Source organism: Dermacentor silvarum, chromosome 1 (genome assembly GCF_013339745.2).
Source record: "Dermacentor silvarum isolate Dsil-2018 chromosome 1, BIME_Dsil_1.4, whole genome shotgun sequence".
NCBI lineage: Eukaryota > Metazoa > Arthropoda > Arachnida > Ixodida > Ixodidae > Dermacentor > Dermacentor silvarum.
In genome coordinates this window covers 376586475-376613861 of record NC_051154.1, presented here as the reverse complement: position 1 = coordinate 376613861, position 27387 = coordinate 376586475, and the positions used below count along the sequence as shown (strand labels likewise).

The following is a 27387-nucleotide window of genomic DNA, read 5'->3' as shown; positions in this document are numbered from 1 at the left end:
AAATGCATTCAGAATGTCTAACTCAAGAACGTTTCAATATGTTTTGTCTAAAAGTGCATAAAATGCGAAACGGAATGTTAAGTTTACTGTTACCCTTGGCGTTAATGAACAAAAGACGCCACATATAAGCGAACTCATAAGAAGCGACATAACAAGCTGCTTTCATTGTTGAGTAATTTCACACCAGAACTTCAACAAGCAAAGGTGTATTATCGTTTTCAAGCCAGCGTGCACACACGACAAATGGAACCATTATTCCGTGCTCGCGCAGCATGCAGGGGCTGACAGGAGCGAAACGCCGGCGTCAAAGTGATCGCATCACGGTGGCTGTGATGGCAGCGGTGTCACACAGCAGCCACCGCGGTGCGATCGATCACTTTGGCGGTAGTCAAGTAGATAGTCTCTAAATTTGTCAGGAAACCTATTCCATGCTGGCAACACTGGGAGGCCGGAAGTTTGAAAAACCTTGGAGGAAGGAAAAAACAGTCGCTGGCGTATGCAAGCAATGTCTCGTTCGTGGGTTCTTACATGGTGCTAGTTGTGTGCTGTTCTAAACATTTATTTGACGTCAACTGGAGTCCTCTAGCTGTGCCGACGCTGTTTGCCATGTGTTTTGTGTGATGTAGCGGTTTCGGTTTAGAAACCCACATAATCCGCACCGAGGGGGCGCTGATTGCAACTACGCCCGCCTATATAAGGAGCTGGCTCCATGAAAAAAGCACCTTGGTAACTGTCTGAGAGCTCTTGTTGTACAGCCGCCAGTTCCGGTGCTCCGTTCCGCCGTCTGTATTTCCCCCGTAGCATCAGTGCTTTGTGACATCGGCTGTATTGCGTTTTTTCGCCGACGGCTTACTACCACAATGGCGGGATCTGCGTTCGCCTAAAGTCCCTTAAAAAAATACGTTCGCCGCCTTAGTTCTCGATGCGCCTTTGTACGTCGCACGTTGGATAGCACTTTTTCCGGTAAGTGAAATACTTTGCACTTTGTTTTTTGTCAACAATGTCCGAATTTTTTTAGGTGTTAACCGCAACAATTATTGATGGTTAGGCTCTACTGGCTTGTTTTTTGTTAGCTTTATTTTTCATACGCGGGTTCTGCTTGTTTATAGTCTTTGTGGTTAACATAACATGAAACAACCGAAGGGAGTGCATTCAGCGAGGACACGCTGCTCATCATGAGTCGGACTGTACTCGCCCTATCTTGTGTCCTTTTGTTCTTGCATGGGTACGTTACACTGTAGCATTGCGTGCGCGCACGCGCATGTGTCACTATACAGCTTGTAGCGTTGTCACCGCAATGCTTACTTTTTTATGCGTTGTCAAATGCAATCGGCGGCTGATGCAAAATTGCGCTGTTTTTTTTTCATTGTCACTAAGCTGCAAAACTTGTAGCCTAGTACATGCTTCATCAGGAAGTGCAATCAGAGCAACAGAACTGTGGTTCACCTCATTTGTAATTGCATATCTGAACTGACCTGATGCTCTCTTATTTTGTTCTTTTCAATGTTTAGACGGCGGGACATCTTGGTGCTAGCTGGATGGCCGTACCTCATCATTATGATCAGTGTAAGCCAATGTACATACTTTACCCTCTCTGATCCTCACAGTGCTTTGTATGTGGGTTAAGACCAGGGAGCACTTCACGGTAAAATACCTAGCATTTAGCAGAGAGACAGACAAAGAACTTTATTAAATATAGCAAACGGGCATTTTTTTACACTGGTCCCTAATCAGCTGCCACTATTATTCTGTTTCTCAGCACCAGTGTACACAGTTTACTTCTACTACTACTTTGTTTCTCTAAGCCTTCAGTATAAAGCCCAAACCGCATGAGAGTGATTTTGTGCGTGACGAGCGACGGCTTCTAGCGACGAAATGGACCGTCGCGCGAACAGATCGCTCGTTCTTGTCGCTCGATCGCTCGGTTCTGGAAATCTAGAATTCGTCGCTTGGTCGCCCGAAAGTGCTATGAGCGACCAGCCAATAGCGCGAAGCCAGAACTGGACATACATCAGTCAAGTACTACCGATTGTCGCACCATGATGATGTGTCAGTGATTTAACAATTATTAAAGCATGCGTCACGCCAGTTTCGGCGGGTATTTGCTGCCCTCTTACCGGCAACACCGGGGAGACGTCGCTCGCATGCGGTACGACTTGTATAGATGACGAGCGAACGCGACAGCCATCGCGCCGCTTTGTCGCGCGCAAGATAACTCAACTGTAGGCAGTCAATACTGTGTAAGAACTCGCAAATTAACTCTATTGTGTCATGATTCACCAGTATTTCGTACATCAGTGAAATTTTGCTACAACAGTGTAAGTTGCGCCTTGCTTCCCCAGTGCTCAAATGTGTTCAAGCCAGTATGTGACGAGTTCTGTATTCCAAAAGGTTTTCTGTGCGGTTTATTTACGGGAATTTGCAGCATCAGCAAGGAGTTTAATTTCAGATCTTTGTGTGTCCTGCAGGATGTATGCTTTGCCGATTGGATTGATAAAAGATGGGCCGAGGCTTCCATTTAAGAACAAACTTCAATTTGGCTCTACCACCATCAGTGCTTGGCTGGCGCCTGCCAAATGAATCATCGCAGGTAGGTTGTGCGGTCTATTATTTAACCTTACTCTGAGGTAATCGAACAATGATATGTGATGGCGCATGTGTCCGAGATTTTGTTGTGACATGTGGGTGTAGAACAGGCATGATGCTGTGGGTTCCAGCAGTGTGCAGAGCTGCTTTGCAAAAATGTCGTAGATTTAATTTTACCTGTGCTGTTTTTGGTTTGTTGTCTATTTCAATAACATCGATCGGAGGTGTTATCAGAATTTAGCAACTTATTTTTCTTGGCCCTCTGCCACATTTGACCTTTCGCTAGGCGCACCATTACTAGAATACAGTTTTTTGTGTGTAGTGGCTTATCAACTGCTAGTCAATGCAGATGCTCAGAATTACCACTGATGAACTTGCAACCTCCACAAATCACTTTGCACTTTCTGGCGCAACCAGTATGTTAACACTTCTATGACAGGGCGCAATGTTCTTGTTTGATCACATGATACTAGTTACGTTAAGCATCACATACATACCTTAAGAAACAAGTACTTTAGGACAAAGGAGGCCTTAAAGTTATTTTTATTGTGAAGAAAAATTCTTGCTTGGCACATATTGCTAATTGAAGTGCCAATTTGCACATACTCATTTTCTCTTGTTCTTTTTTCCTCGTCTGGGCAGATTTGCTTGCCTGTGTCTACAAGAACCTTCATGCGTGACCTGCGACAGAAAGCATTTGTGGGCAGCCCGTGCTCTCCTACAAAGACTGGCCTGCTGTGGCTGTGACAGCAATCATCTTGAAGATCTATGCAAGGCCACCTTTGCTGCTATTTGTCACTCTTTTTAATTACACTTTCTGCATCTTTTCTCATTTATTACGTAATAAAGATTGTGTGACATGGTGTAAAGTAGATGTCTTGCAGCATTTTGCCTTGCAGTCATGTTCTATGCACTTCACATCATGAAAAGCTCATTGTGAAGTGTGTGTAAAAAATAACAGCATATTCTAATGAAATATGCAAAGGATTCATTAATGGAGCGTATGCCGAAGAACTGGCCATTATTTCTGCATGATGCTCTGCAAGCCTATGGTATTACTTAACAAGGGACAACCACAACATAAGTTACACAACTTACTTTTAAATAAGGCACCGACATCAAAAGAAAATATTTGTATTGCCGGATAGAGAGTGATGCGCAGAGTGCTCTTTCAGATGTGAATCAGTTCTTTATTTTTAAGAATTCATTGCAGCACAGCATTTTGTTTTGTATACTTGTGTAATGCTATTCTGCCGGCTGTAACTGATAACAGGATGTCATCTCTGCCTGAACCGCAGCATCACTGACAATGTTTCCCTGCTAGAAACTATTTCAGTTCGCAGGAGACCCAGCAGGGCAGTTTTGTTGACAGTGATGCGTTTCATGCAGACGTGACATCGGCATACAATACAGATCTTTTTTTATATTCAAAGTAATTGTGACCGGTGGCACTCAATTGATTGGTCTAAGAATGCACTAGTCGCCCAATTATCTGTGCTACACTACTCCCATGATTCACATCTGGAAAAACCTATGCATCACTCTACCCGACAATATTTTTTTGTGGTTCTTCATGCCTCATTTAAAATAAACTAACTGTGGACAAACCTCGTGTTATTGTAGCCACTGCCACAAAAATTTGAGAGAATGTCTAATAAGAGTCATCAGTACTTGTCAAAATGTCCGTTAGCCAAGCTTTAGCGTAACCTTAGCAGGGCTTACTGACGTACTTACAGACATCGATCGCGACAAAATGTCTTGAAGAAGACGGCTACTAGACTTTTGAATAATCCGTTCAAGACATCTTTTAGACATCAAATAGCTGCTTCAGTGTTTCGTGGGTGGTCAGAGGCGGCTGAAAACTCAGCCGATTGGCGTGCTGCAATCGGTAGCGATGTGCCTTTTTAAATCCTTATAAGAAATTGCATCTTTTACGGGGGGCACTCAGATGTGTCAGTGATGATCAGAAGAACCTACCCTAATGACTCGGTATGTTTGTACAAAATCTCGAAGATCGTTTCAGGGTCCGTTCATGAAACTGGCAGATTGTAATGCAGTGAAAGATGGATGCCGAAACCACTTGCCGTGTCACGCTGTGTGGATGTATCTCTCCATCACTTTCATTTTTCTTTTGTTTAAGAACTGGTGACTGAAGCCCCTCAATCCATGCGCCACCACAAAGTATGGAGGGGCTTTACTGGTGACTAAAAGCTGTTCTTTGGATTTAAAGCAAGATAACTCAAGAACAATGCCAAGGGTAATGAATACAGAGTAGCGCTTTAAAATGATTTACATTTCCCAACACTATTGCTTGAACTTGCTTCCAGTGGATTGGATTTCTTGACACTTGATGGCGCTTGTGTCGATTTCTTGGGCTTTGTCATCTTGGATGCGGTTCCTGCCTTCACCTTAAGAAAGGAACAAGCGCATACCGAGAGCGTCCTTGTGTATCCAGCGCTGTTATTTTCCTAAACACGAATTCCCACCAACTCGCCCAAGTTTCTCTTCTGGTGCATATCCTGCATTAAAGGGACACCAAAGTCAAATAAAAAGTCAAGCTAAAGTGATAGAGCAATGCTCTAGAACGTCTAAGGCGGCAATATAATCGCAAACAGAGCTTAGTAATCGAGAAATTGAGGTAAATGCAGGACATGACAAGAGACTCCCCAGGGACATTCCGGTACTTACCTGATGACGCAGGCAGTCCTCAAAATAAAATATGTCACTAGTATTCAACCTCTCGTATTAAAAAGATTGTTTCGTTGGATTATAAGACGGGAGAAAATGCTACTTGTCTACTTCTATTAGATTCTTAGAAAAAAAATAACCTTTTTGGCGTTCCACTTGATAACGACGCGGCGGTCAAAAGGTTTCGTTTTCGCTCTACTCTGCGCCGTGCTCGCTTTCGAGTTTCAGAAGTTCCGTAATCGCGTAGTACTGCGCTCATGGAGGAAAAGCTTTTCCTTCCTCCATGACTGCGCTGGTGTCGCTGGCTCACTAAACTTGCACTTGAATTTCCTAGCAGCTTGAGAGTAGCGATGGCACGTCCAGACCGTGACCAGCTTCGTCGCCCGACGTCGCATTGCAGGAGTCCTCGCGCTCGGAAGATCCGGTGTCGAGGCCACCGTCGTAGTAGGCAATGGCGCCGGCAGTGCGAGCCCTCGGCAGCATGTCACGCTCATCGGAGCTTAAATCACTAAAATTGAGCCCAGCATCGTGAGCCAATGTGTCGTCAGGGTCGTCAACTAGTTGGTTCATTGCGACGTGCATCGACGATCACTGTGTTGACCATACTTCTGCTTTCACACTGCCGTCGGCTCTGTCTTGGCTGTTTCTGGCCGCGCGCATGAAAAGCCGTAGCGCCGTCTGCGGGCGCCGTTTTACTTACTCACCGGCGGTACGTCAAGATATGGCCATGACATCACCACTCCTCGCTCTGGGCGCGATTTGAATTGCGTTAGAGGTACGCAGACGCTTCAGACGCAATTTTCTCTTAAAATAAGTCTTTTCATCTTTTCTTGGCACGAAAGAAGCGTTTCGCGATTTCTAGTATCATATTTTAACAGTCAACGTTGAAATAATATTTGCCTTTAGTGTCCCTTTAAGCCTTTATCGAAACTAAAAAATGCAAAAAAGTGTACGCCAAAGAATATTGTTTACATTCCTGAGCCCACTTGGAATTTTGAATCACATTAATCTTAATCATTAGGTGCGAGCACCATTTAGTGAATGAGGAAGGACAGAAATAATTGGCTAAAAGGACAGACACGAAGGAATACAATCGTGATGACAAAGGCAGCTGTCATCCAATGTCATTGCGACCGTTTTGCTCGGTGTTTTCATGTGCGCGCTTTTAGTGGCAATTATGTCTCATGGCAAGTGCCAACTACGACAAGAACTAGTTCTTTGCACACATATTAGGCCTTTGACCTGACAAGCATTTTCTTAAAGCAAGCTTTTTCTTGTCAATGTTGATTTCCTTCTTCAAACATATACTTAAGGGGAAATGCATTCCAGAAATCTATTTGCAAATAGTAAGATAAGTGGATGAAATTTACACATTCATTAGCACCTGATCTATTTCAGAGTATGTGTTTAGTTTATCAAAATATTTTTCTGCGCCCCCTGATGGCGGAAAAAGTATGATCTCTTGTGCAAGTTTATAACTTCATATTGACTAAGTGTGTTACAAAAAAGCCTTCGTTGTTCCACAATGCAGAAGGATGTGTAGAACAAGAGTATCTGGGTCTTTTAATTTAAAGCAATTTTGGTTATGTGCATTTTGAGAAGCTATTTGACAAAGTTACCATTACTGCCCGAGTTTTTTTTTAAATTTTGAGTGTTCTTTTGTGCTACTACCAGTAGTCGCGGTTGTGCTGGTTTACGTTTACACAAGTAATTATTAATATTTGATTCGCCATTGTGGTGAAAAAAAGTTCAAACCTTCAAATTGCCATTAATTTATTTGAAGCGCTTTCTTTACAGCTATTACCATTAAAGCCCATTGCTCATGCTTATCAAATCAACAAGACAAAACTTAATTTGGTAATAAATGGAGCTCGTGGTTGCAGTCAGGACAAGCCCACTCTGCAGTTTTACTTCACTTTTGATTACCCAAGATTATCGTTACCCAAAAATTGATTGCTTGCTTCTGCAGCGTCCAGTAGCTAGCGCAAATAACTTGAGAACTGTCTGGCAGGGCAATGGCGTGCCACACTGCATCACACGCATCAGTGCCACATTTTTGGACTTCAGATGGAGTCAACTTCCATCTGAAATAATAGCGGACAATGCTTCAAAAACAACCGTGAATTATCACAAAATGCATACCTTTGTCATATATACTCTAATAAAAAAACTATGGCGGCACTTGCAGCCATTTTGGCTACGAAACGTGAGTAAGGGCGAGTGCAGCAGCTGGCACAGTCATTCGCTGCTCTCATTAGCAGTTCTCTTTCATGGAAGAGAAGTCCGAGTGGTTATAACTTGGCACGAAAGACAATTCAGGTAGCACTTTATTTTAATAGTAGTCATTATTTGGTGTCAGAAATAATTCCTGTGTTCACGGTGACGGTGCTCTAGCAGACGAGCCCGTCAAGCCAGGTGGCTGCGGTCATCCATTGGCCAGTCAGTTGTATGGTGGATGAGCGACGACCTGCGCTGTACATCGTCGACTGGCAAGTGTGAATCGCGTCACTTAATACACGGAAATCTGCAACAATAACAACAATATAGTTCTGGTATGCTAAACATAATAAAAGGTTGCAGCGAGGAGTATCAGTACAAAATACAGGTGCTATGCGTGTTTTACTTCGATTGACAGCGAACGGTGGCAACAATGCTGTATGTAGGACAGTGGTGTTGACAGATGTGACAAAATTAATGTCACAATGCTGTCGTACACAATTCTGTGGTGATGACCCACTCATTTCGACCGAAACATGGTATGTTTGAGAACGGTCATATGTTCACTTGAAACCACGCACACTATAGGAGCGCTGTCACAGGGTCAGAGCTGCAGTTGACTGTTGCGTCCACGCGGAAATCCCTGCTACATCTCCACATGGACATCGGAATATGGCAGCTCATAAGTGTATTATATGTGTATATATGTCATAAGTGTAAGACTGTGTATTATATGTCCTACCCATGCAAGAGAATACTACACAGAGCACGTACACAAAGCACATATTTATGAATTGCATGCTCATGTATATACACAAACACGCACATGTGTCGAGTCTGATAAAACACAGGCTCCCCTCACAAACAGGAATAAGGCATCCTACTAGAGGTTCTTTCATCTCATCACAGGTCCTGGCAAGAAATCGATACGCTTTCAGAAATCTTGAATAAATACAGTTCTAAAGAAAAAAAATGCAGCGTCTCCAACGAAGCATACAAAAGCTTATTTTTAGCATGATCGATTTACCAGAAATAAAGGCCTGCAGGCGTGTATTGGGCACTGAAGTACAGTTAAACCTGGATGTAACCAAATTAACAAATCCCGAAAAACTTCGTTATAAAGAGGATTTAGTTATATGCAGGTTCGGCACGAAAATTCGAAAAATAAATGCTTACCGTATTTACTCGATTCTAGCGCTCCCTCGATTGTAATGCGCACCCGTTTTCTGTTTTCGTCGACGCACTCATCCTTCGAATGTCACACCAGGTACTGGATGCAGGTCGTTTCGCACAAGCGCGAAACGTCAGAAATGAAGAGCGAGCGACACGATGGCGTCGTATAGTGTCAGGTTAGTGAAGTGAAGCGCAGAGATTTTCACAGTAACCAAAGAGTGGCGCTGCCAGCGCATTGAAAATAAAAACTTTTTTTTTTCCTTTCGGCAACATCAGCTGGAAAAGGAGAGTGCCGGCTTGGTGGGCTAGGCCAGCTGCAGCAAGTGGCGGGATCAGGTTTGAATGAAGGGAGGGGGAAAGGTCACACCCGCGGCGGCAAGATCGCCGGGTCGATGGATGCAGGACCGCCCCACGCATGCTCGCACACACGCACATGTGCTCTCACTTTGCAGTTGCCGTGAATTCGAGCGCGTCAAGTGCGCCGCCGCCGCTTCACATTCCGTCATGGCGAAGGTGTTTCCGGTTGCTGCTCGTGCTAAAATGACAAAATTTGGGGCAAAATCTAGGTTGTCGGAGGGGAAAATTCGTTATTTCGAGGTGGTCTCCCTCCCGCTGTCACTTCGTTACGTAGAGCAGGGGTTCTCCAGTACGTTCATCCCAGGGAACCCTGCTAAGCTCCATAAAGTGCCAAGGAACCTCCCCCCCCTCCCCCGAATTAACCGAATGTCGAATTATCTAGGGTATCAAGAAAACAAACAAATGCTTCACTACGTCAACACGATTTTATTTACTCAATGAATCGTCAAATCTTGTTTCTATTTAGCACAAGACCAGCGCGGAAGCTGAAATTCTCTTCATCTCATGACTGATTAGCGCTAGCAGCGGCGAAGGCCTTGCGACATCCTTCGCGACGCGCGTTTTCATCTGAGACGCGCTTTGCAACAACGCACGGGGCGCACATCCCGATTATTTTTTCGCCACTCAGCTGCTCGCCAACAAATTGTCTGTCCATCGCGATGTAGCTGGTGCTTTTTATCTTCGACAGCTGTGCACTGAGTCAAAGCGAAACTGCTGCTTTCCGCAACCGCTGTGGACGAAACTGCGGCCGCTATCGACGCGATCATGGACCGGGACCTTGCGGTTCAGAAGGCAGGCGGCTGACACACGCACCAAGTCAAAACGAAACTACCTTTCGCTGCAAAAAGTGCGGATGAAACTGCAGTCGCTATCGACAGAGGCGACTACGCAGTTGTGAAGGCACGCAGCCGACGCGCGCATCGAGTGAAAACGAAACTACTATTTGCCGCAACCGCTGCGGACGAAACTGCGGTGGTTATCGACATGATCAGAGATAGCGACTCATCGACTACGCACTTACGGAGGCACGCGGCTAGCCACCAACGCGGTGTTACTCGTGGCGATAAATGCAAGAATAAAGGCTTTAAGGGCACAATTAGGCACGAAGCGCTTTGGCGTTGCTGTCAGTCACGTGCCGCGTACGATTGCCGTTGAGGACCACGGCGATGCGGACTGCGCCGCTTCGTTTCGGTTGGACGCTACGCCGTTCTTGCTCTTCTGCGGCGCGCATTTGCGGTGCATTTGCGGTGATCCTGCGGTGCTCCAACGTATAGGTCAGTGCGCACGCTATCGGCACCTACCCTATTTACAAATAGGAGAAAGGTGCATGGTGGTAAGCTACGGCCTCCGAGATTCAAGTGCGAAAGCTTAGGCGCGCTGCCCGTTCTGAGAGGTTGGGTGGCTACAAGCTGCTTCCGTTCGCCGTTTTAGACACTTGTTGAGAGCGGGACCAGGAAAAATTTATCAGTGGCTCACGGAACCCGTAGGTTCTGCAGAACCAACTTTGAGAACCCATGACGTAGAGGTCTACAATACATGTGTTTTTATGGAGTAATGGCAGGAAATAGAAAAACTTCGTTATATCCAAGAATTCGTTATATGGAGTTTTGTTATAAGCAGGTTTAACTGTAGTACAATTGTGCCTCTAATTTGTGGTGCTTGAAACCCATGGCCATTACCAAATACACATGCCTAATTGGCTCATTCGTGGGATCTCACAGAAGGGAGCCAATGGGGGTTGCAGATTTCTATTATCTTCCATGTAAGTGGTACCATTAGCATTGCAAAAGTGCAGTAAAGCAGTGCCCATCTCTTACCAACTGGAAGTGCTACCATAGAAAGCCGAGAGATTTTGACATGATGAGGCTCATGGACCTAAACAGTGTTATGGACAGTTGCTAGCAAGAAAAAAAATGGCGATACATTCATTCGACAGCCATGCAAATGACCGAGCCTTGAGAGTGTGCAATGCTGAGCGTGTACTAGGGATACCTCTACAAAGTGGGTTCCGCGGAACCCAGGGGTTCCGCAGGCCCCTCCTCGGGGTTCCGCGAGCCACAGATAAATTTTCCCAATTGGCTAAATGGCGAAAGCGAGGTGCAGTCGATGCAAAGAACCTCCATTACCCATTCCCGAGTGTCAAAAAGCACCATCGCATTGCGTAACAGGAACGCACGAACTGCGCAATAAATCCGCCGGCAGTTGTATGTAGCTACCCAGCCTCCGAAAATGGGCAGCGTGCTTAAGCTTTTGCCCATGAATCTCGGAGGCCGTAACTTACCACCATGCGCATTTCTCCCGTTTGTAGATAGGGGCCGATAGCGTGTGTGCTGATGTATACGTCGGAGGATTACAAGAATAAATCTGCAGGGCACCACAAATGCGCAACGCAAAAGAGCAAACACGGCGCTAGCATCCAACCGAAATGACGCGGCGGAGTCCGCATCCGTCTGCATCGCCATTTGTCGTAAGCGGAAGTCGTACGTGAGACCTATCTGACAGCAACGCCGGAATGCTTCGTGCCTAATTGTCTTTATCGTGGCACATAACACCACGTAGGCGGCTGGCCGCGTGCCTTCGTAAGTACGTACACACCATCCATGGTCGCGTAGATAGCGGCCGCGGTTTCATCTGCAGTGACAAACAGTAGTTTCGTTTTGACTTGGTGCACGCATCGGCCGCTTGCGTTCAAAGCTGCATAGTTGCCATCCATGATCGCGCCGATAGCGACCACACATGTTTTATCTGCACATGTTGCAGCAAACCATAAATTCATTTTGACTTGGAGCGTGCGTCGGCCGCCTGCTTTCTGAACCGTAAGGTCGCTGTCCATGATCGCATCGATAGCGGCCACGCTTTTGTCTGTACATGTTGCAGCAGACCGTATTTTCGCTTTGATTCAGTGCAAATCTGTTAAAGTGCACCGGCTACATCGCGATGGATGGACAATTTCTTGGTGAGCAGCTCACGGGTGACAAAATAATCGGGATTTACGCGTGGTAGGGAAGCGCGTGTCCGAGATGTAGACGCGAGCCGCAGCCTCGCTGCAAGGACTATATAACGAGTCACAAGATGACGAGAATTGCAGCTTCCGCACTGCTCTTGTGGAAAATAGAAACATGATTTGCTGATTCATTGAGTGAATAAAAGTGTGTTGACGTAGTAAGCATTTGCTTATTGTTTTCTTGATGCCCTCAATAACTCGACATTCGGTTAATTCGAACATTTCTTTTCGGTCTCGAGAAATCCGAATTAACAAGGTTTTACTACTCAAAGTAGAGTCGGCACTAATTCTAAGACCTCTGGTGATGAAATGTTACAATTAAGTGTCCCCATGCGATAAGCACTGAAAACTGCCATTCTTTGCCATTCTTTATCAGCATATGTCTTGGTTGTAATGCTGTCTTGTCTTGGCTCATACTATTGCACCCAGTTTGTTGCGCAATACTATTGCGCTGAGCCTAGCCTCTTAGCCTCTCTATTAGGAAGGGGGGGGGGGGGAGGTCCTCGGCACTTCATAGAGCTTAGCAGGGTTCCCTGGGACCAACATGCTTGAGAACCCCTGCTCTAGAGCCTTGAGATTTCAATATAATGCACATCAGCTACTCTGAGCAGCAGTGAAAACGCTATGGGTCGTGTCTCAGCCAACCGGCAAGGAAAACCAGCTGGGATTCTCCATTGTCCACCATTTACCACACACAATGTTGAGTCAATGGAAGCTTCACAGAAAGATTAACAGCAATAAGCACACAATAGGTGGGCCCTCCTGAAGCCTGTGGAAAAAGCAACCGAGTGGCTGACATGCTGCCCCGATGGACATTGGAGAGACGCAGTATAGTTCTTGCTGTGGTGTTCACTTTTTTTTTACTTGGTGGTTTCACACTGTTGCCACAAAGTTGCAGAGAACTTGTGCAAACTTTGCGCATGCTCACTTGTAGATTACCACATGGCAACAATCTTGCGGCGGCACATATTGTACTACGAACAGATTAGTTAGTTTTACCAGCGGAAGCTCTGAATTTCACTACCTTGCACCATAATACAGAAGATCTTATGTTTCAAGTAATCAATTTTGCATATATAGCATAGAACCGCCGCGGTGGCCCAGTCGGCTAAGGCGTTGCGCTGCTGAGCACAAGGTCACGGGATCAAATCCCGGCCGCGGCGGCCGCATTTCGATGGAGGCGAAATGCAAAAACGCCCATGTGCTTGCGTTGTATAGCACGTTAAAGAACCCCAGGTGGTCAAAATTAATCCGGAGCCCTTCATTACGGCATGCATGCCTCACAATCACAACTGGTTTTGGCACGTAAAACCCTAGAAAGAAGAATAATATATAGCATAGAATAAAACATTTTGGCAACATGCTGTGGTCTCAACCATAAGCACAACAAAGGCAAGGAGGCAATGGCCTGATCAACAACTGCAATGCACACTTGTGCAGCTTAATATACACCTTACGCAGCTAACACCAAATATTGTACACACAGAAATGGATTTATTAGCAAATAAACTGATTTGGGTTTATTAGGTTTTAAATCATGGTTGAAAGACATGGGTAGAAACCATGGCAGAAAAAATTTCGACTTGACCGAAATTCGAGATAGCAGAGTTCGAGTTGTATACGAGTTGACTTTCACTATCTCAATGATGGGTCGTCCAAATGTTCAAAGGGATGCTGCAGTTGAGGGCTGCCGATTAATTTTGACTACCGTGGTTCTCGTTATGTACACCAAAAGAATTAGGCACAAGCATCATTGCATTTCACACCCATCGGAATGTGGCTACAGCGGCCACGAATCAATCTGTGGCTATCAGCAGTGCCCACGCACACCCACTTTAGCTGTAAGTTATAAAAAAAATTTTATATCTTTGGTACAGCTCCGGCAGCCACTTCTGGAGAAGCTTGGCAAGGCTTTTCTTTGGAGTGGCACACGTCGTGGCAAGCACCATTTCCGTAAAGCACCTGGATTCAAAACTGCTACTCAAAAGTCTTTGAAATACGTGATACAAGTAACATCTAAATTTCATCGCAGCCTAGGCAGAGGTCCTTCAACTGAATGGTAGAATTGATACTTCTCCGCACAATCATCACATTTCTGACATACATTTCACACTGTGGTGAAATCGCGAGCAAACTTAACTTAATCCCATTTTCCATGCTCTGAAATATTCTGAGCACGGCTGTACATACACACTTTGTCACTGCAGGCACTGCTCTGCCACTGCTAGAAGAGCTAGGCCTAGCCAGATTTCACTTGAACAGAAGCAAGAATCGCGAACGGCATTGACACTCACCAAGAATCACACTTTACTGCTGCTTTCATTACTGCTGCTGGAGCCGCATTTGCTCGGTCATGTCTTCAGCAGTATGGACTCTTTGAACCGAGCCACTTTGTGCAGCGGCTGCTGTAGTACTGGTGACTACTGGAAAGGTGAACTTGCTGACTCCTTTCAGGGGAGCCACTGGTATTAGACACTGCCGAGTGTTGACAGGGTATACAAACTTCAGGTGTTGAAGCAATATTGAATTGTGCCGTACGGCCTGCTGTAGCGGTACATCAGGTAATTCGGTTGGCTGCAGTGGTCTGCGTGTGTTGCTTCAAAAAACATGTCTTGTTCTTTGTCGCAGGAGAAACGGCTCTCTGGACATGATTAAGAGAGATACATGTTCTTAACATTGCAGCCAAGATTTAAGGGGGAGGGCTAAAATGGTGTGGCTACATTACAAGAAGAGATGAAGGCTGCATTGGCAGGAATGCGGAACCGATGTTGTTGGCAAGAGGAAATACTGTAATTCCCTAGATATTAACGAGCGCTTTCTGAAAACATTTACTAAAAAATTACACGCACGTTAGAATCGAATACGAAACCAAACCTGCAATAGTGACACGCTATCGTCATTGGCATCCAAGATTATTCTTATCCAAACCAATCCATAGATAGATTGCATCTTTAGAAATGGCGGCATTGTTCGTGCCTGCATTGCAAGTTTGTTTAAAAAATATGTCACAAATGCCACAAACAGCACTGAAGGTGAGATGCTATGGGTTGATACAGCGATAGGAATCCCCAATGCTGATGATAAGCGACGCTCGGTCCATTTATCTAACCTAAATTGGTCGATAATACTAAGGCGAAACGCTTGGTAAACAATTCAAAAAATAAATTAACTGGAAGCAGGCCGTTCTAACATCCTCACCTACATGCTGCGCAGAGAAGGCAAAACAAAGAGCTTTTTGCACACCATTGCAATTGTTTAGTTCAATAATTTTTTTCTTGTTTAAAACAAAATTTGCCCTCTTGAAATTTTCTGCGCAAGTATCCAACAAAGCATAATATAAATTCCCTATATGCGATATTTTTACTCGGACCACTACATTGTGCAATCAGTGATGCAATACAAGCCAAAATGCATTTTTTTCCCAAGATTGTAAAATTTTTTCAGAAAGTTAGGGTTTTATTTGTTCTCTAGTTCCACTTCTGCGAGTTTCATTTTTGCGCACACAGTTCAAAGCGCCCTCAAGGCATAACAGGAAACAATCTCTCGAGGAAGTACTTCCCACACTGAGTATGATAAATGAATGTACGTGGTTTACTGGCGCAAGGGCCAGGTATGGCCAAAGAGCGCCATGCCAGTGTTAGTGAGTTCGTAGTGGAGTGATGAATTCTGATAGGTACATCATACGTGGCTGTAAAGGGGCCTAAAAATTAGTTGCTGTAAAATGCATAAGATCTACATGCAATAAGATTATGGCAATAAGTAATGAAGTGTACTATGACCATGATAAATGTACTGCAAAATATTGCTACGATAAACAAATAGAAATTGACAAGAAGCACAACTACCTAGACAGAGCCCTTCAACCACAAGGGCGTGGAGTCATGTGCTATAAAAAACTATCACAGCGGCATCCTCTAGAAAGAGAATGCGCTATGAACTTATTGGACTAATAACATGTAGCACAACATTGTTGAAAAGCCGAGGACTGCTTTGGCGTTAAGAAGCGGTTCTTCACCAATAAACATCATGGGATGAAGAAAGCTATGATAGCGGTATGCCACAGGAAAATGTTTTCTTATCTCCGCTTCGGCTTCCCAACACTCCAACAGGACGTGGAGGACAGTCAGCCTCTTTCCACATCTACCACAAGTTGGTGGTTCATCACCAGTAAGCAAATATTGTGGGTGACATACGTGTGTCCTATTCTAAGACGACAGAATAGGACATCAATTCGTTGTGTTTTCGTAGCCGAGGGCCAGAAACCTAACTGTGGCTTAATCACATGGAGCTTATTATTATTAGTTTCAGCGTCCAACAAGCGTTGCCAGTGGCTTCGCAGTTTCTTTTGCAAGAAAGGCTTCAAATCTGTTGTAGGAATAGCAGCTGTAGAGTTAATAGCATGTGATGTGACTGATGTGGCCATTTTGTCTACTAGCACATTCCCCTCGATACCTCTATGGCCAGACACCAAGCATATTGCCACGTGTACTTGTTTATCTTTCACCGGTGACAGCTCTTCACCGGCTAACAAATGTTATCGTTATCGCTCGGCGCAGGACGCGCCTGTATCGGAAGTTTCTAGAACGTTATCGATGCTTCTTTCCGTTGCCTCTTTTCACCGACGCTTATGTTATCTGATTGTATGACCGACGCGAATTGTCTAGAACTTTCTGGAAGACCCGCGGGCATCAGGGATTAATCTGGAACCTTCGATGACTCAGGTATAAAAGCCGATGCGTTTCGCCGCTGATGAGATTTTCGACGACCGCCGACTGTGTTCGCCGCTTTCGTTGTGCTTTGAGTGTAGCTTGCTTTTGTGGGCACAGGTTCGCCCAATAAAGAATCAGTTTCGTCATACACAGTTTTACGACTGTTTTCTTAAGCGTCACTACTACGTGACATTCTGGTGGAGGTGCTTTTGTGTCCATGCAGCGGACGCCCCCGCAAAGCCGCGACCCAAGCCCGAAACCGAAGGACGAGACCAACGTCGCCAAGGACCAGCGAGCTAGCCGTAGGCAGCAAGGTCTTTTGCCAGAATACGGACTTCTTCCCGAGAAGACCACAGCGATCAAGGCCAAGTCAACGACCCCAATGGCAGCCCCAGCATCCCCCATCCTGCTGCAGCAACCTCGGGAGCCACCGACCTTCCGTGGATCATCAGCTGAAGACCCTGAAACATGGCTGGAGACGTACGAGAGGACCGCGACATTCAACAAATGGAGCGACGATGACAAGCTGCGCCATGTCTATTTTTCGTTGGATGACGCTGCTCGGACATGGTTTGAGAACAGGGAGACCACCCTGGTGACTTGGGACCTATTTCGCGAGAACTTCGTAGGGACCTTCACGAGTGTCGTACGAAAAGAAAGGGCTGAAGTTCTCCTGGAAACCAGAGTTCAATTGCCGAACGAGAGCATCGCGATCTTCACGGAGGAGATGACTCGCCTCTTCCGCCACGCCGACCCCGACATGTCTGAAGAAAAGAAAGTTAGGTTCTTGATGCGGGGCGTCAAAGAGCATCTATTCACTGGATTGATGCGCAACCCGCCCAAGAGTGTGGCAGAATTTGTTTCGGAGGCGACAACGATTGAGAAGACGCTTGAAATGCGAGCCAGGCAATACAACCGCCGTGCGCTGACAAACTACGCTGAAGCTCAAGCTCTAGGCGCCGACGACCTGCACGAGACGATCAGAGCGGTTGTACGGGAAGAACTACAGAAATTATTCCCAAGGTCGCAGCCTCAGGTGACTTCAATCGCTGACATAGTTAAAGAAGAGGTTCAGCGATCACCGGAAGTGCCAGAAGTTCCGACATCGCCTCAACTACAGCCGCAAGCGATGACCTACGCCGCCGTCGCCCGTCGTCAAGGCCCCCCTCCGCGCTCGCGCCAGGGCCCCGTAACGCTGCAGTTCCGTCGTCCACCGCCGCCGCCGCCAGCACGCCCGCCCGTTGCCCAGCGCAGCTACCAGCGGAAGACGGACATTTGGCGCGCCCCCGACCACCGCCCGCTCTGCTATCACTGCGGGGAAGCCGGCCATGTCTACCGCCGATGCCCATACCGCGAGATGGGCCTACGAGGGTTCGCCGTCAACGCGCCACGTCCACAGCTTGGCGAGCGACCACGCGACATCGCTGACTACCTCGCCGGAGCCCAGTGGCAACCACGACGACCCTCACGCTCGCCGTCACTAGGACGTTACCTGTCGCCGCAGCACCGACCATACACTGGCCCAGCCCGGGGCCGGTCCGTGAGCCCCTATCCAGGAAACTAAAGGCAGCAACCGATGGAGGTGCGGTTGCTGTACGACGCAATTCCGAAGATCCTCCGCCGCCGACGAAGATTCGCGAATCTTCACGACGAGATATCAGCACGCCGCCTGGAAAGAGCCTTCACGACAACACTTCGCCGCCGAAAGAAGACCTGCCGACGCGACGTAGCAGCAGCGGAGCAAGCCGACGCAGCCGTGATCCGACGCCACGACTTAGACGTGGTAATCGATGGTCATAGCGTCACCGCTCTCGTCGACACTGGAGCTGACTATTCCGTCTTCAGTGGCCCGTTCGCCGCCAAGTTGAAGAAGGTGAGGACGGCCTGGCAAGGACCCGATATCCGGACAGCGGGAGGCCACCTAATAACGCCGGCTGGAATCTGCACAGCGCGAGTCACGGTTAACAATCGCACTTACCCGGCGAGCTTCGTAATCATGCAGCACTGCTCCAGGAACGTCATCCTAGGCATGGACTTTCCAAACCAACATGGTGCAGTCATCGATTTAAGGTCCAAGTCGATAACGCTTTCAACGCACAACGCGATACCACCGGATACAGATATCAGTTACCATGCCTTGAATGTGCTAGAAGAACAAGTCACCGTTCCGCCTCGCTCCAGTGTAATGATTTCCGTCGGTGCCGAAGTGCCTGCAGATATGGAGGGCGTCATCGAGGGCGATCATCACATACTGCTCGATCGTGAAATTTGCGTCGCTAGAGGCATAGCTGAGCTATGTGAAGGGAAAGCAAGAGTGATGCTCACGAACTTCAGCGACGAATACAAGCACATTAACAAAGGCACAACGGTCGCCTACATCGACGAAATAGTACAAGCCAGCAGTGCTTTTGCCTTCACAGATTCTAGTGCACCTGCAACGAAGACTGTAGTACTTGAACCAACTTTCGACGTCAATCAGAACCTTCCCTGGCATAAGAAAGAACAGCTAAAAGCTCTGCTCCTGCAATACAAGGACTGCTTCTCGTCGTCGTCAAAAGTTCGACAAACCCCGGTCGCCAAGCACCGCATCATAACCGACGAATATGTCCGCCCACTCCGTCGGAGCCCATACCAAGTTTCGGCGCACGAACGCGAGGCCATAAGGCAACAAGTCAACGAAATGCTACGTGACGACATCGTCCAGCCGTCCAAGAGTCCCTGGGTGTCCCCCGTGGTGTTAATGAAGAAGAAGGATGGAACCCAACGTTTTTGCGTCGATTATCGTCGCCTCAACAAAATCACAAAGAAGGACGTATACCCTCTCCCACGGATTGACGACGCCTTGGATCGACTCTACAACGCAAAGTATTTTTCGTCGATGGACCTCAAAACCGGCTACTGGCAAATCGAAGTCGACGAGTGAGACCGGGAGAAGACTGCCTTTATAACACCAGACGGACTGTTCGAGTTCAAGGTGATGCCGTTTGGTCTTTGTTCGGCACCTGCGACTTTCCAACGGGTCATGGATACAGTACTGGCAGGCTTGAAGTGGCAGACTTGCCTCGTCTATTTGGACGACGTCGTTGTGTTTGCCTCAAGCTTCGAGGAACACCTCCGGCGCCTTGAAACAGTTCTTCCAGCTATCAAGACCTCCGGACTCACGTTGAAGCCAGAAAAGTGCCGCTTCGCATACGAGGACCTCTTGTTTTTGGGCCATGTCATCAACAAGTCTGGAGTGTGCCCTGACCCACAGAAAACGGCGGCCATCACTGACTTTCCTCCGCCCGCCGACAAGAAGGCAGTGCGTAGATTTCTTGGCCTGTGCGCCTATTACAGGCGCTTCGTCAAGGATTTTTCACGGATCGCCGAGCCACTGACGTACCTCACGAAGGCCGACCTCGAGTTCAAGTGGGAGACGCCACAAATCGAAGCATTTGAAGAACTGAAGCGACGCCTGCAATCGCCGCCCATTCTTGCGCATCTCGACGAAAACGCCGATACCGAAGTCCACACTGACGCAAGCAGCGTAGGACTCCGCGCCGTGCTTGTGCAGAGGACTGACGGACTAGAAAGGGTTGTAAGTTACGCTAGCCAGTCGCTATCGAAGGCGGAATCAAATTATTCCACAACAGAAAAGGAGTGCCTCGCCATCATCTGGGCTACATCAAAGTTTCGCCCCTACCTCTATGGCAGGCCCTTCAAAGTTGTGAGCGACCACCACGCCTTGTGTTGGCTAGCTAACTTGAAGGATCCTTCAGGTCGCCTCACACGATGGAGTCTGAGACTTCAAGCATTCGACATCACTGTCGTCTACAAGTCCGGCCGAAAGCACTCTGACGCCGACTGCTTGTCTCGTGCCCCCGTCGAACCGCCGCCACAGGACGACCAGGATGACGACACTTTCTTGGGACCCACCAGTGCCGACGAATTCGCCGAACAACAGCGAGCCGACCCGGAACTAAGGAGCCTTGTAGACTACCTAGAAGGCAAGACCGTCACTGTGCCGAAGGTGTTCAGGCGAGGATTGGCATCGTTTTTCTTGCAAAATGACATTCTCCTAAAGAAGAACTTTTCGCCTCTCCGAGCCAACTACCTCCTCGTGGTACCCTCAGCGTTGCGTCCAGAGCTTCTGCAAGCTCTCCATGACGACCCAACGGCTGGACATCTCGGTTTTTCCCGCACGCTCGCGAGGATACAAGAAAAATACTCCTGGCCTCGCCTCTCTGCCGACGTCGCCCATTACGTAAGGACATGCCGAGACTGTCAGTGACGCAAAACACCGCCGACAAGGCCAGCCGGACTTCTACAGCCGATCGAACCACCGCGCCGACCATTCCAGCAGATCGGGATGGACTTACTTGGGCCTTTTCTGACGTCGACGTCCGGGAATAAATGGATCGTCGTAGCTACGGACTACCTCACCCGCTACGCCGAAACAAAAGCCTTGCCAGTGCCTCCGAGGTAGCCCGATTCTTCGTTGAGAACATTCTCCTGCGTCACGGTGCTCCAGAAGTCCTCATCACCGACAGAGGCACGGCCTTTACGGCAGAACTAACTCAAGCCATCCTGCGATACAGCCAGACAAGCCATCGCCGGACCACCGCCTACCACCCGCAGACGAATGGCCTCACCGAGCGCCTAAATAAGACCATCGCCGACATGCTGGCAATGTACGTCGACGTCGAACACAAGACGTGGGATGCCATCCTTCCGTACGTGACCTTCGCATACAACACGGCCGTGCAAGAAACGACGCACATGGCGCCGTTCAACCTGGTCTACGGAAGGAACCCGGCAACGACGCTTTACGCCATGCTACCGGACGTCACCGATGAAGAAAATCTAGACGTTGCCACCTATTTGCAGCGTGCCGAAGAAGGTCGACAGCTCGCCCGCCTGCGCATCAAGAACCAGCAGAGGACCGACAGCCGACACTACAATCTTCGACGACGCAACGTGGAGTACCAGCCCGGCGACCGTGTTTGGGTCTGGACTCCGATACGCCGGCGAGGACTTGCGAGAAACTGTTACGACGCTATTTCGGACCCTACAAGATTATCCGACGGATTGGCGCACTGGACTATGAGGTCGTTCCAGACGGCATTTCGCAGTCACAGCGGCGCCGCGCACGACCCGAGGTCATCCACGTGGTGCGTCTTAAGCTTTTCTACGTCCGCTGACGAACTTAGGTACTTCGTTGCTTTGTTATTTTTATTGTCTTTATTACGCGTGGTTTATGTTTTCGGATTCGTGTTCGTTAGTAGCATCGGGACGATGTTTTTTAAGGGGAGGGTGTTGCCACGTGTACTTGTTTATCTTTCACCGGTGACAGCTCTTCACCGGCTAACAAATGTTATCGTTATCGCTCGGCGCAGGACGCGCCTGTATCGGAAGTTTCTAGAACGTTATCGATGCTTCTTTCCGTTGCCTCTTTTCACCGACGCTTATGTTATCTGATTGTATGACCGACACGAATTGTCTAGAACTTTCTGGAAGACCCGCGGGCATCAGGGATTAATCTGGAACCTTCGATGACTCAGGTATAAAAGCCGACGCGTTTCTCCGCTGATGAGATTTTCGACGACCGCCGACTGTGTTCGCCGCTTTCGTTGTGCTTTGAGTGTAGCTTGCTTTTGTGGGCACAGGTTCGCCCAATAAAGAATCAGTTTCATCATACACAGTTTTACGACTGTTTTCTTAAGCGTCACTACTACGTGACTTCATTACAAGCTGGTTAGATATATACGCTCTGCATCGAGTGGAATAGAGCTCAATGAGTACTGGATTTTTCTGTTTACAGGGTGACTTCAAGGCTTTTACGACGCTTTGGGAGTCTGTAAATATGATTGTTTTTTGAAGTTTTGATTTCTTTATGTGCTTTACAGCTGACAATAGTGCATAGGCCTCAGCCATAAATATACTTGTTGCTGGGTGGAGTACACCGGATTCCGAAAAAGATGGACCAACGGCTGCATAAGATACCGTAGCATGTGACTTAGAAGAGTCTGTGTAAAATTCTGCTGTGCACGAGTACTTGGGCTGGAGTTCTACAAAATGCATTCGGATTTCGACCTCTGAAGCGTGCTTTGTAACTTTTACAAAAGATATATCACATTCTATTACCTGCCACTCCCAAGGTGGTAACAGCTTGGCTCAAGGCATTAAGTGATGTTGGAGGAGTGGGATATCCATTTCTTCGCTAAGCTACCTGACACGCAGTGAGAAAGGCTGTCTTAAAGAGGGACGATTGTGAAAAAGTGTAGCACACATCATATCGTTATTGGTGTTAGAACACGGATGCTGATGATTAGAGTGGACTTTGAGAAAATATGTGAGGCTGGTGTATGTTCTCTGCAGATGGAGTGACCACTCATTTGATTCGATGTATAAACTTTCAATAGGGCTTGATCTGAAAGCCCCAGTGGCCAGGCTGATACCCAGATGGTGGACAAGATCCAGCATCTTCAGCGCACTAGGGGCGGCAGAGTGATATACCGCGCTACCATAGGCCAATCATGCTCGAATGAGACTCTTGTAAAGATTCATTAAACACTTTCTGTCGCTGCCCCATGTTGTGCGAGATAAAAATTTTAGCAAGTTCATTGTGTTTAGGCATTTCACCTTGAGATATTTTATGTGTGGAATGAAAGTAAGTTGAGAGTCAAGTACAATGCCTAAAAATTTATGCTCTTTGTTCACAGGTATTTGTTGCCCATACAGTTCTACACAAGGATCTGGAACCAGGCCTCTCTTTCTTGTATAAAGAGCACAAGAACTTTTGTGGGGGTTCATTTTGAACCCGTTTTCATCAGTCCACTTGGACACTTTGTTCAAGCCCTGTTGTAGGATAGCAAATTAATAGACAGCGATACGAAGTAAGGATGTTAGTTTTATCGGCCGTATAAAGTTGTAAATATGCGTTTACTAACTAAAGCACGGTGTCACGCGCGCACAGGTTACATGAACACAGCTCGCTCGATGACCGCGGGCAAATTGACCTTCGCGCTGTCTATTCTCTCGTTTCAACGCAACCGTCAAGAAAAAAAATGTCACAGTTTTGCCCTAAGGGCGAAGCAATGAATGCGATAGCAACACAGCAATGTCATACGAAGTAAGGTGAGCGGCTTTGGTAGCAACAACACGCAGAACTGTTGTCGACGCCATCGGCGTTTTGCCCGCGTTAGCTCAAAATGCGTGCGGCGTTGGTGACTGTTGCTGGAGCCTCTGATATAAATAGGCACTTGGTGCCACAGCTAAACGTCGCCTCCCTTCCCTCCCCCTCCCCCACGGCCTCTCGCGCGTCCGAAGAAGGCGCGTTTGCTCTACATATATGGTGATTGTAAAGGAGAAAAGAGACGCCTACTTCTGCAGCCCTTAAGCGAGCACGGCGCAGAACGCGCGTTTGTTCTCCGCCGTGCGTTCACTCCCCGTGAAAGACGCGCCCCTCGCGCCCTTTCACTCGCACATACAGCGTTCGGCGCGCGGCGACGATTTCATCTCCAAATGACGTCATACGGAACCTCACGGCGACGGCGACGGCGACGGCGACGCCGACGGCGACGGCGACGCCGACGGCAGAAATCTGCTTTTGAGTGTCCATATAATTGCTATCGCAATAAAAACGAAAAAAAATACGGCGCATACGAAGCTACTCGCACTCGGCGCACGCCCTTTGTACCCATCATAGATTGCTTTCAAGATACGGTGCCTGCGTGGTGTAGCAGCTCCGTCGGCAGCAGCCACAAGGGCTGAATGCAACTCCCCACCGTCTCCGCCACCTTGTCCCCGAGCCCCATGAGCCAACAAAGTCCGCGCGCACATCCGGCCGCCTTCTTCTCTCGCACGCGTGAGATTAAATTGCGGTTGCCGGCTGACCCTTGCAAGCTTTCACCCGCACACAGCGTACGGCGCAACCGAAACTTAAACAACAAAAACAAACAAAAAAAAACCAACTTCTGCTTGTGATATGACGATAGTGCCGAGCTGACCGAACAAAAAAAAGAAGGTGCCACTTTTTGGAACGTTTTGTCGGCCAAGGAAGAGCGGGCATGGCCTCGTAAACGAGAGGATAGCGTGCATTTACTAATCTTAAATTGAAGGCTATACAGGGGGGCACTGGAAGCCAAGCCAACGGAAAATCCAACATGGCGGCCTCCAAGATCGGGTAGCAGGGCTCGGAGCGAGCGATTTAGTCCGGAAAATCGAACATTGGCACCTAGATTTGTCCGAAAAATCGGTCACGAAAATGCATTAGCTCTATGTGAATCCTGCCGGTACATCTATGATGTCCGGAATACCTAACTAGTCCAAATTTTCGGAGTCCGAAAAATCCATTGGCTACTGTATTAATATACATGCCGGACGTGCCAACTAAGCGTGACCAAAAAAAATATACCCAAGAGATTTACGCAAACATCTGCCACTGTATGTGGATAGGCGATTGTTAATGAAGAGTTTTCCGTTTCATTGTGAAGCAACTAATATTCAAGTTTAATTATCTGACATTTACCTCACTTATTGGATAAAGATATTGAATAATGCAAATCCTAGGTTGCTTTAAACCCTTCATTGTTTTAACACCCTCCACAAATTTTCATTGACATCTCGTTGATTAGGCAAGTCCATAAAGTTGGCTAATTTGGTGCATTCGTGCACAATGAACAAGAAATACTGACTGTGACAACAATAAACAATACCAATCAACATACAGTGAATGTCGTCGCATAATGCCTTCAATTATATTTAAAATTCTTGGTGACTTTAAGTCGGCATAGCAGAGTACCACAGAATAAATGTTGGTCACTGCATGTTTGCCAGTACTCCACATAACTTAGCGGAAAGAAATAAAATACAGTCGAATCTCGATAATTCGAACTCGAAGGGGCCCGAAAATTTGTTCGAATTAAAAGAAGTTCGAATTACCGGAAGGACGTATTTTTGAAGTATTCGAACACCATAGCAAGATGAACGAACGATGCGAGTCACGAAATTTCGCGGCATGCAAGCGCATAGCGAGTTCCGCCTATAACGGCAGAAAACGAAACTTCAGGGAGCAGATGGTGCTGACATGGCTACGGACACGCGCGCGCGGAAACCGTCAAAGGTGAGGGAGGAGGGCGGCAGGAAAGCGTATTTGGCCTCGGCAACTCCGCCGCTTCGGTGGCAGTGGCTTAGGTGACTCCCCTCGCCCTGTCTGACCTCCCTCACAGCTCCCTCACCTTCGACTGTTTCCGTGCGCGCCCGCCGCCGGTACAGCCGGCTCGGCACAGATTAGCCCGCTCCTTGAAGTTTTGTTTCTGCTGTTATCGGGAAGCAAGCGTTTGCCGGCGTGGGCAGTTCGTTGGCCGGACTAGAGTGTACTAGACCGTATTCTAGTACACTCTAGCCGGACTGGGCCTCCGCTGCTGCATGAAGGGGTCTCTCCTAAGCTTTTGCTCTATGGCGGTGTCGGAGCAATGCCGGTCGTAGGCGCTGCTGCGTTATTTGGCGCGCTGCTGAGAGCATTGTCGGTTCGCAGTATGTTCGAATTACAGAGCGTTTTCACCAATTGAAATATACATTACATTATGGGGTTTTACGTGCCAAAACCAGTTCTGATTATGAGGCACGGCGTAGTGGGGGACTCCGGAAATTTTGTCCACCTGGGGTTCTTTAACGTGCATCTAAATCTAAGTACACGGGTGTTTTCGCATTTCGCCCCCATCGAAATGCGGCCGCCGTGGCCGGGATTAGATTCCGCGACCTCGTGCTCAGCAGCCCAACACCACAGCCACTGAGCAACCACAGCAGGTGCCCATTGAAATATACATAACTTTGACGGGACCAGAGCGTCAGTTCGAATTAAGCGTGTTCGAATTCATGAGATTCGACTGTAAAAATTAACTCTGACATATATGAAACGAATATAGGGGAAAAAGTGTTCAGTGGCTTTCCGACCAGCACTGCCGACCAATATATTGCACAAGCTCGATTATTAGGGCCTATTCATAAAGTCAATGTAAAACAACGAACGATATTTTTAATGCCTAACAATGGTTGCTTAATATTTTCGGACTTGATCTGCGCAACTTGTGTCGTGCACATCATTGCCGCAAACGCAACTTCTGCTGTTCACATATTCTTCGACCCTTTACGACAGCAATTTGGCTACTACGGTAGACAAAAACTAAAACTCTACATTCTTCGTTTAGAATATTAAGTACCCGGAGTCCAAATTTGAGTGACGTGTACGGTTGCAATTGCATATTTCTGGTCAAGAAGTTTCAGGAAAGCAAGCAGCTTGTTTGTTAGCGCGCTGCACTACCATCCCGGTAACTAGACACGGTGCATGTACGAAATATATTTTAACGTTACACGCACGGCGTTCGCCATTAATTGACACAGATTTACCCATAGGGCATACAAGTGAGCCCTAAAAGTATTACGACAGACCGTACGACTTATTCAGTCAGCTGACACATGGCTTTCTTTCCCGACTGCCTCACAAAAAGAGTACCAGTTCAAATAATCTTTAGCTGGTCCACAAATTATGCAAACTCGTAAGACTTATAAAAAACATTCGTAACGCATTGTATAGCACAAAGGATTTTCGTTTTACTGCGGCCAAGTTACAATGTGCCACCAAACACACCCACACTTCAAAGTCACCGATGC

General features: G+C 47.4%; 1 protein-coding gene and 1 long non-coding RNA gene across 4 annotated transcripts in view; one reads left to right on the top strand and one right to left on the bottom strand.

Moving 5' to 3' along the window:
* Positions 1 to 902: 902 nt before the first annotated feature.
* Positions 903 to 3494, top strand: LOC125942429 (uncharacterized). Its single transcript, XR_007465104.1, has 3 exons — positions 903 to 963; positions 2469 to 2590; positions 3229 to 3494. It is a non-coding gene; the product is annotated as an uncharacterized LOC125942429 (long non-coding RNA).
* Positions 3495 to 7589: 4095 nt separating this feature from the next.
* The window catches only part of LOC119437474 (uncharacterized), a 292442-nt gene continuing 272644 nt past the window's right edge, over positions 7590 to 27387 (bottom strand). For 2 of the 3 annotated variants that reach the window (XR_007465102.1, XR_007465103.1), the window contains one exon: positions 7590 to 7746. Coding sequence is in view for 1 of the 3 variants with exons in the window: in XM_049660599.1 (XP_049516556.1) it covers positions 14583 to 14666 (84 nt within the window). In the remaining 2 variants the exon portion in view is untranslated. Of the gene's footprint in view, positions 7747 to 14209; positions 14667 to 27387 lie in introns of those variants that run through there. The other variant, XM_049660599.1, reaches the window with a different exon arrangement.